We start from the raw sequence: 10,450 nt of genomic DNA on the forward strand, positions 1-10,450 counted from the left end.
TTCGAAAGGGTTATTTTCTACCCCACCGTTGAGTGTTAGGGGTTTGGTTGTTATGCTGGGCTACTGACAGAACTCAGTAGGGGTGACAGGGAGCTGCAGGGACCCAAAGAAAGGGGGGTGAGTAGGGGCAGATCAGCAGTCTTTTTGCTTGTTTGTTTTTGTTAGTTTGTGGGGGGTTTTTTTTGTTGTTTTTTTTTTTTTTTTTTTTTTTTGTTTGTTTTTTTTGTAAGTCCAGTTTCGGATGCAGGGAGTGGGCAAAAGAAGCAACTGAAACACCCAAACACAATACTGAAGACAATGTTTTTGAGCATAATTTTTATGCCAGATACGCTTTCCCCACAAAGAAGATCAACAAATCATGTGGGAAAATAAATAAATAAATATGAAAACACCAAAAAAAAGAAAAGAAAAAAAGATTCAATGGTGTTGCCCTAACCCTGTTGATATCCATGTCCCTGTTCTCGATTCCAGCCCCCAACACCACCCAACCTTACCACCCTCCGTTACCGAATCTCTCGCTAGTAAAGTCTGCTCTCTCAAAAAACTACCAAACAGTGCCCTCATTCATTTCCGAGGGCGGGTGGGACAGGTGGTTGTTGTATCCGCTGCCGTTCAGCGACAGTGAGGTAAAGGGCGGACTAGGGCCGAACACCTCAGAGGAGATGCTGTGCAGGGGCCCTGGGATTCCAGGCTCTGGGCTGGGAGAGTCCCCTGGGTGGTGGGACATGATATCGGAGAAGCGCTGCACCTCGCTTGAGGGGTGGTGGCCCGGCAGGGGGTGGTCCATGCCTCCGAGGGGGGTGCCCGTGGGACCTGAGGAGGGCACAAAGGGGAGATCGACTGGGGTCTGGGCCTGCGACGATGGAGGCCCCTGAGGGAAGAAATCATAGTTCCCTCCTGGGCCGTAGTACTCGCTTTGATAATCTGTGGAAGAAGAAGAGGAAGAAGAACAATGGGTGTGCAGAAATAATTCCAGAGACGTTGAGGAATTCATTGAATATACATAGCTTGATTTGTATTAGTGAGGGAGAAAGACCCTTGCCGTGCTACATTAGTCACGAGCACGTTACACTTAAATCAAAACTGCAATTGGGTGGGGAGAACAACGTGGCTAAAAAATTAATTAAAGTGGGGGCCATTTCATCAGCGATTCTACCTACTGAGACCGATTTCTTTTTTTTTTCCAGCAGAATATTATTAGACTTTTTTGCTTCAGCAGAAAAGACAAAGACCTGAGTACAAATGAAATTCTCTGAAAATTATCAGATATTTCAAAGCACTTGAAGGAACAGCGTGGTATCAAATCACTCAGATGTGAACTAATTTTATTTAAACTTCACTCAGTGCCCACTGATTTCCAAAAGGCTGTGGACGAGGTGACCCAAACTAAATAATATATCACTTTTGACTTTGTTTAAAAAAAAAATTAGAGCCTTATGGCTGAATATCCAGACTTGCAATAATCACTGCAACTTATGCATTTGTTTATATAGAAGTTATTTTTTATTTTGCACTAAATTGACACGTTCTTTTTGTGAGAACAGCTCAGAAAGCCCACATGGTAGTTATCTATTTCCTTGAGGCAGTGCCTTTATAAGATAATAAGAAAGACCTAAATAAAATTGCTTTATTTCTTATTCAACACCGTGGCTGATGGGGTATAGATAAGATAAAACAGAACAAGGAGTAGGAGTTGTTTCATCACAGCAGGTAAGGGCAGAAACATAGAAAACAAATGAGGCTAAAAGAGGAAATAAGTAAAGATGGGAATAAGAATTTAAAAAAATACGTTCAATTAAATGTCTAACTGAAAAAAGTGAGACGTAATAAGGAGAACAAAACAAGTGTAGAAGGCTAGAATTATACCAAATGTCATTTTGACATGAAAAGAAAAGATGTTTCATAAGGGGGGCTCGGGTGTCTTTGAAGGACGTTAACTCTTTTTCTCTAACAAAATTAGCCAAATTGTAGCCGTACCTCCGTAGTAGGAGAAGGGCCCGTTGGGGATGAGCTCCCCGGGCTCCAGCCGGTCCACCAGCGTCCTCATCCGCCTCGGACTCCGGAAAAACGCGTGCCTACGGGCGCCCAGCGCGCTCAGCTGCTTCATGCGTCTCTCTTTGGAACGTCGGTTCTGGAACCAGACCTGGACACACACACACACACATATATATGGGTCACCTCGTGTTACGAGGCAAAGATGCGGTAGCTTGCTGACGCCATTTTGATTGCACGTCAATATTCGTTGCGGGCGGTGGGAGGAGCGGCGGAAATAGGCCGTAGCCTCGAGGATGAACGCAGGGCTGAGGGCTGCTCGGTGCATTTTAAGGGGAGTAAATGTAGGCCTATGAATGAATATGAAAACAAAAAAAAAAAAAAAAAGGGCACGGTGTTATTTCTGCGAATACGCAGACATACCTCCGTGTGTAAATGACACCCCGTTCAACAGAAAGCGTAATTAGGTGTCATATTTACCTTGGCGCCCGAGCCACGCTGGCTCCTCGCTGGAGTGAATAACCGCGCTTCCCTGTGTGTTCCGCGGCGGGCGCGATGAGCCGGTGCCTTAAATCCGCAAGGCTCGGCGGCGGGGACGCCTGCTCCCAATTATCTTTACGGGAGCGAGAGTCCCATCTAACCTCCCTAATGGTCTTTTAACCCTCCATTTACTCCGACTGAAGGCTACAGCAGCGGGGGCTTAAAATCTCCAATTAATACTTAATAGGAGGGTTGTTACCAATATATTACCAGGCTCTCGGAGGTTATCATTTCCTAATCTATAGGCCAGCTTCCTTTAATTACGCTCTTCCCCTTTTTCCCTCGTGCACATACATATTAGACACTCCTGCGTCGTCGCTCTCACTTTATCGCCATTAATCTGATATGCTGAACCGTTCTACCTTTGATCTGCCCCGCGGTCTTATTCCACACTGTGGCGCTCTCCTCGACCCCCCCGGAAAAAAAAAAAAAAAAAAACACACACACATTCATGAAAACCTGTTAGTGAAATAAAGATGCAGTAAAGCCTCCTTCTTTCTGGGAGTAAGTCTGTTAGAATTCCGGATGTGAAATATGCTGGTATTCTGGCTCAGTAATCTGTGATTCACAATAATTTCCTGGCAACACTTTGGTGAGACACATAAAGGAAGCGCTTGAAAAAAAAATGCTGGAAATCGCCAAAGGGGAAACAATAAAATAGTCCCTGATAATAAACAACAGCAACAGCAATAATAATAATAATAATAATAATAATAATAATGCGTTGTCATTTGTCTGTGTTGCTCCTTGCTCCTTTCTCCAAACTAATGCGGCCCTGTTCTGAGGAAAAAAAAAATCTGCAGCCCCTCGCAACAGATTTCTGCCTTTCCACTTGGCTAGAAGTGCTCACAGCATGGCTAAATGCGGCCGCAAAACGTGATGGCTGCACCGTGCCAGGACTCCCAGCGCTCCCAGCGCTCCCAGCAGCCCGGCGCCAGTTGGCGACTCTGCCCCGTCCTGCGCGCCAAGAATCAAAAGTACCCGTATAAATTACCCGTTTCCAAATCAAGCTCGTCGGTCGGCCAATCTTTTGCTTAATGAATTCAATGTGACTGCGCAGTTTGGAGGGAAGAGGGCCTCCTTTAAAGAGGGGTGAACGACGTGTGTGTGTGTGTGTGTGTGCGTGTGGAGGGGGGGCGATGCTGGGGGAGGTGGAGCCTTGCTGATGGGGATGAGGCCTGCGCGGTCATGGCAGTCTGGCAGCTTGGCAGGGACATTATTCCATGAAATATAAGCTGTTACATCACACCTTTTAATGGGTGTGTAGCACCCTATAAAATAAAGAAAGGCGCGGGCCCACCTCCTCAACCCTTGGGGGTCCCCCTGAACCTTATATAATAGTGATTCCTGTTGGCGGTCACATGGTCCCAAGTTTGGGACACACGCTCATTTGCTAATAAATATGGGCTGTCACATATACATGTGTTTAGTGGTTAATGAATTAATTCCTAGTAAAATAAAACTGGGAATCCAGATGAACAACTAGACCTCCTGCAGGATCTCTGGGAGCTTGCAAGAACCCAGCTTGGATGCTACGTCTAAAAGTCCCTTTACCTGGATGACCCTCATGTTGAGGCCGGTCTCCTGGGCCAGCTGCTCCCTGATGTGCCTGGTGGGTTTGGGGGTCGCGGCGAAGGCCGCCTTCAGCGTCTCCAGCTGCTTGGCCTTGATGGTGGTTCGCGGGCCGCGCCGCTTCCCGCCGAGGTTCTGGTCGTCGTTCTCGTTGTTAACCGTCTCCTTGTCGGACAGCGCGGCTATCTCCGTGTCCTTCAGGACCACGTCGTCCTGCAGCTGGTCTTGAGAGTCCGGTGATAGGCTCGGGTCGCTGCACGCCGTCACTACAGAAATGGCATATGACAATCAGAACAAGCAAAGCATGGGGGAATGATTGCAGGGGAAAATCCTGTTCTTCAAAGCCACATTTCTCAGTGTGTGCTCTCGTGGTCAGTTAAAGGGGGCTGAACTATGACCTAGGACCACCACCATTCATAAAAATAAAGGACATTTTACGAGAGGTTCGCTGAGTTTTAACCACCTTCAAACGGCCTTTTTTTTGCCTGTATTAAGACGAGAATGCTCATTTCGGCCCACTCGTGAAAAAGCGCCGATTTTAGGCGCCTTTCTCCTCTCGCGCGTCGCCCAAAAGACGTGAGGACTCGGGACAAAATTTCAGGACAAGATTGTGGAACGGGCCCGGGTTGGAAAGTGTATTCGCATCCCGGGCTCAAATAAAGACCGTCACCTTATAGCTGGGGTAAGAGAAAAAGAAATGGCTCGACCCGAGAATATCCCACATTTGGGGAAAGGATGATCAATGGACGCTGCTCTTTGTTCGGCTCTTCTCTCTGAATGCCATCTAAGTCCTGGTCACGGAAATGATGAAGCCACTGCGGGGCTGAACACATCACATCCATCACAATTTATTCCGCCTTGTGCTCCCACACACACACACACACACACACACACACACACACACACACACACACACACACACACACACACACACGCGCGCGCGCACACACAGGCAGCAGGGCTTTCTCCGTACCTGAGAGGAGGTTGGTGTCCTTTACGCCGGTGTTGCTTATATAATCGTCTTTGCAAACGAATTTATTTTCGTCTATGATGTAGAGCTCCTCGCCGGTGGAGAGCTGCTTATTGCACATCATGCAGGTGAAGCAGTTGAGGTGAAACACTTTGCTCCGGGCCCTCCGGACCAAGTCGTTCGGAGAGATCCCCTGCGAACAACCGCCACACTTCGTGCCAAACCGCCTGCAGGAGGAGAAGGGGCTGGAGTTATTATTGTAATCAAAGATACAATATTATTATTTTACAAAAATATTTTTTCGAAGCGTTTAAATTCACGATCCACCCTCCAAACATGTTCGGTGATAAGGCGGAGACAGCGGGGATGGAATCATCCGCCTTTTGTAGAACATGGACCTCGATTAATATTTTAAAATGTTGTTGATTCAGTTTAGCTCGAAGTCACATTTTCGTGAAAAAAAAGAAGACTTTATATTTTATAATGGCGTCTAGACACGTAGTCGCACTTATTTTCTAAATCCATCATTTGACCCTTTGGAAATTTGGGGTCTCAAGTCGAATCATGAGCCATTCTTAGTCTACATCTAATATTCTGATGATTAACAAGGATGTTTAAAAGGCGTCTCTATGGATGAACTCCAGATGTGCATAATATAGACAAAAGAAAACAGCTTCATGTCAAGCTTTTTGGACTTTGTGCTATTTCCAAAATCAAGAATGAACCTCCAGGCTCAATACTGTCATTTTTGGATAATTACAATAACAACAACAACAACAATAATAATAATAATAATAATAATAATAATAATAATAATAATAATAATAATAATAATAATAATTGTTTTTATTATTATTATCATCATCATCACAATTTTAAATGTAATATTCAATGTTTTATTATTCATTCTTTTTGGGAAAAGGACTATTTTAGTTCAAACGAGAAGAAACTGTAATAAAGTAGCGGATAAACTCTGAAATTATTTTTGAGACGACACCATATATGATCTCCTTCCTTCAGAGGCCAGTGCAGAACTAAGCCCAGACCCGCTGACACTGACTGGTTGGTATGTTGTTCCATTTTTATCTCCGCGTTTTCAAGCTTTTTGTCTTCCAGACAAGGCTCTAGGTAACATTTTCTGAAACGCCGGAATTAAGCGAGTATACGAGTTCTTCTCCTTCTCGCTCACACGGCAGGTTTAGTTTGGGAGTAATAATTTATAGCCCCCCCCCACCGCCATTGACTTCACCGTTAAACAATGTGTATTGACTGGTGTGCACTGCGTGTTGACTGCGCGTCTGTGATTGCATTGTCTGCGGACTTGATCTTTTCAACTAGTTTACTATTCAAATCCACTTATCACGTCCCCCCCTCAGTCGGACTGAGCAAACACACCGGGCAGCGGCTCCTCTGGCCGGGGTTTGATCCCGCGCGCTCCCCCGGCTGCCTACACGCTGTAAAATAAACACCCCAAGTGTGATTTCCTCGATTTCCTAACAAACCGGCCCCCCCGCCCCCCCTCCCTCCCCACTCCCCGCTGAGAGCAAGTGCACACGCGTTTAATGTTGCTGCCTATCTTTTGTTGTTGTTTTGCATAAGAATTCAAATTAACAAGCTTTTAATTACTCGCTCTTAATCAAAGCTTATCGCCTCCGAGTCCTCATTCGCGCCTACAGGCACGGACCAGTCGGTCTATTCATTTATTTGGAGAACAGAATAGATACATAAAACAGAGACTCTGGGTTCGTTGTAAATACTTGGAATCCTTTGGGTGCATTACAGATGTTCCAAATTTTTAACATTTTTTTCCCTTGATTATTGTGTTTATCTTTTATGCTTTTTTTTTTTTAATTTTTTTTTTAATTGAACTGATTTTAACAGTTTGTCTGAAAAAGAAAGAGGCAGTCTCAATTTATAAGCATTACTTGGCGTTTTTCTGGTCATTGATAAGCAATACAACTCATTTAAAAGTTGTAAATAACACTGAAGACACAGCAGTACGGTCTGCACTTAATCTACAAAAAAAAACTAAAATGTTATTTTTTCAGTTCAATGTAATGTTTATTGTCTTTATATCTATTTTATGATCTTTGCTCCTATTTGAGGCTACTATTTAAATGCCTTATATAGTTTCCCAGAGTCATATGTGGATGTTTACCTGCTGCTTTTACTGCCCGGCTCCTGACATTAAACCAGACACACTGACAAACAGACACACCGTTGATGAGTTTCCCTGTCACCTTCCCCGAGCTTACCGAAAGAAATCATTTTTGCAGTACAGTCTCCCCTCTCGTGAAAAACATTTCTCAGTCAAATTACACTTGCACTCGCAGCACTGCACGCATTTGACGTGCCAGGCTCTGTCCAGCACGTTGAGCAGAAAGCGGTCCAGGATAGGCCTCTCGCAGCCGGCGCAGTGGACCATGGCTTTGGCTGGGCTACAACCCCGCGAACGAAGCACACGCACAGACGAAGTCAGAAGCACGGGCCGAGCATTGACCGAGTATCTGCGTTCACCCTCCCCGATTCGCCTGGAGCTCCCGGGTCAATGTGCGCGGAGGAGCCAGTCGATCAGGTGTCAGCACAGATTTCTCCCTGCATGCGTAAAAAAGGGCTCAGCGTCCAAAAAAAACCAAACAAACAGGACTGGATGGCGACGGCGTCCTCGCTCTCTCAGGTGGAAAAGCCAAGAGGAAATAAAAGAAAGAAATAAACCAGTCCTTTATTGCATCCGGAGGCAAAACACGCAGTTCAACCAAAATGTAGATTTCAGCACAGGAGGCTGCAGATCGGCTCAGACGAGGAGACCGGAGCCGGTTCGGTTGTCCCGGTGCTCTTGGAGGTGACGCATCGGTCGAGAAGAGGAGCGTCGCGTGCCAGTCAGCGCTGGAAGAGGCGTCTAATAAAACGCTGTGAGGGCAGAGCTGTCACACAACAAGACACGCGCGCCTATAAATAATTCAGTGTACTTTGACATGGCAGCGTATCCACTGGTCACAACCCGGCGAGAAGCAAAATCACACCCCCAAAAGATTTGGAAAAAGAAAAAAGCCAAAAAAAAAAAAAAAAAAGAAAAGAAGAAGAGTGTTTTCCCCCCTCGGTCTGTCGGTTGGTCCTGGATTTTCAGTTTGTTGTGGCGGGAGATGCTGGTATGCGCTGGCGGCTCCGGCAGCAGTCAGTGTGTGGGATGGGATGCCCTCGCTCTCCTGTACCGTGTGTGTATGCTGGGATGCGCCGGGTCTCCAGTACACTGTCTCGCTCCTCAAGCTCCGGCCCAGCCTTATTCCCAGCCTCCTGACGTCAGGCCGCGGCCCGGCCAATCAGCTCCGCGCCATGCCAGCCGCCGTCAAGCCGCCCCATCATAACACCGCGAGGGCTCTGCCCGCTATTTATGCCGCGCACTCAAGACACCAATTGTCAAGAATTTCCCTGCAAACTGTCATGTGTAAGTGAATGTGTTCGGAGGAGGCAGCCTCGGCGGAGGGCGAGCGGCGCGCGGAGGGAGAGAGGCCCCTTTTCGGGCTGCTGAGCAAGCTGTCTTCCGGGCTCGAGGGGGGACACGGAGGAGGAATCTGAGCAGGTAGATACAGTGGCGTCTTCAGGACGAAGAAGCTGGAGGCGCGTGTTGCATGGTGCGCTCCCTCGTTTATTCATGCACATTTACTCTGGGTCCGAAAATGACGCAAGGCTTTGCTACGCGAGGGGTATCTGGAGACTTCTGCCACCAATAAAGCATCAGTAGGTTCCAATAGAAAAAAACCTTCAGTGGGGCTGAATGTTTGATTGCACAATAGGAGGCTGCAGAGCTACCCGCCAAGCTCTCACTGAGGCGAGGAGTTCTGGAGACACCGTTATCTTTTACGGGGCCGTCCTGTGTATTTACCTAAAGAATGTTTCCGTGTGCCTTGGCAGTAGCACGCCGCAGCTGTTTTTCCCCTCCGGTGCGGCGGAGGGGGGGGTGGGGGGTGGAGGTGAAAGACAGAGAGGCTCTAAAGTTGGCAGCTCGTCTAGGAGCTGGCGGCCCAGACACCTCGGACAATTCACCAGGGGGGGAGGTCCAATCCACTTCAAGTCCACCTTGAGTAAATGACACCGCGAGCCTAACAGCCCGCGGGATTTTTAGCCGTTTCCCATCCGAAAGATCAGTCAGCTCTTTTATGCTGACGATTTACAGGCCCGAAGTCTTTAACAATTCAAAGATTTGTTTTTCCTTTTTTGCTCAATGAAAATAGATTGTGTAGTCTGTGGGGGGGGGGGGGTACATGCTTGCTTAACAAATTCGTTTAGTTCCACTATCTAACCAAGGTTTGCATTTGCCAGGAAACTAGTTTTGGAGTCATTCATCGTTGAAACGTTTACACAAACTGTGGCCTCTAAGAAAATAGCCAAATAAATGTAAGTACAACAAGAAAACGTAGTATTTGTCTTTGTTGGTCTTCAAATGGCATCGAGCTCAGTAGCCGCGCACTTTAAAGCGGAAAAAGGCGAACCAGGGACACCCGTGTATCCTTTAGCAACAGCCCGCCAGCATCCTCTTGCACACGGGCTGCCTCTCATGCAAAAAACGCCAGCCCGTCCCCGTCCAGCTGCCTCTCGACTTCTGGGGAGCACCCCTCCAGCAGGACACGTGTCACTGGCTCGAAGAAGAAGAGATAAGGCTTCAAAACACACACATCCCATCTCTTTTGTTTTGTTTTGGTTTGATTTCGCGTTCCCATCTCCTCGGTCTGTCGTCCTCCTCTCCCTCTACTCAAATCCCCTTTCTTCTCTTCTTCCTTTCTCATGCCGTCACTTCCAGGTTTGTTTCTTTGGCTTTTCTCTTCTGTTTGCGGAGCGCACTCTGCTGAGCGTCCGGTCGTTTCCATCACAGAGACAGCGAGGGTCATGGAGCACCACGACAACTTGGCGGGCCATGGTTCTGCATAGAGGGGCAATCCGCCACGGAAAGATTCCGCTTTTCTTTTGGACTACAGAAATCCCATTTCTTGCCCCTGCAATGAAACCTCCAGAAGCATCTGAAAATAACCCCGGAAACACCTCGCAGGCCTCCCGCTCTCCACAACCACGGCGCCAACTTGTAAATGCAGCATGTAAACGACAAAAGTTGTTGTTATTTCCATGTGTAGAAGATGCCTTGATAGTCTGTCAGTCGGGATAATCTCTGCCCGATTTAGAATAAGCCAGAGAGAGAAAAAGCCAGGCTCACAGAGGCAGATTAATCCACCAATAGAAGGAAATCAAAATATAGGCTATAGGCTTAAAAATATCTCAACTCCCCTCCAGGCAGAGACACTATTAAATGCGAAAATGGTTTTAACCTTACCATTGTAATCCCTCACTAGTGATACGATTTTATTCTCACTCACATTTTCCCTT

General features: G+C 46.9%; 1 protein-coding gene across 1 annotated transcript; it reads right to left on the reverse strand.

The window, feature by feature from the left end:
• Positions 1–326: 326 nt before the first annotated feature.
• Positions 327–7,499, reverse strand: lhx1a (LIM homeobox 1a). The gene is made up of 5 exons (XM_040131244.1): positions 7,330–7,499; positions 5,078–5,301; positions 4,087–4,370; positions 1,978–2,143; positions 327–924 (listed from the first exon to the last, which is right to left on the reverse strand). Exons 1-5 carry the CDS (start codon positions 7,497–7,499, stop codon positions 545–547), a joined length of 1,224 nt encoding a protein of 407 aa, XP_039987178.1. The 3' UTR covers positions 327–544.
• Positions 7,500–10,450: the final 2,951 nt, after the last annotated feature.

The sequence above is a fragment of the Xiphias gladius genome, chromosome 7, assembly GCF_016859285.1.
Source record: "Xiphias gladius isolate SHS-SW01 ecotype Sanya breed wild chromosome 7, ASM1685928v1, whole genome shotgun sequence".
Lineage (NCBI taxonomy): Eukaryota > Metazoa > Chordata > Actinopteri > Istiophoriformes > Xiphiidae > Xiphias > Xiphias gladius.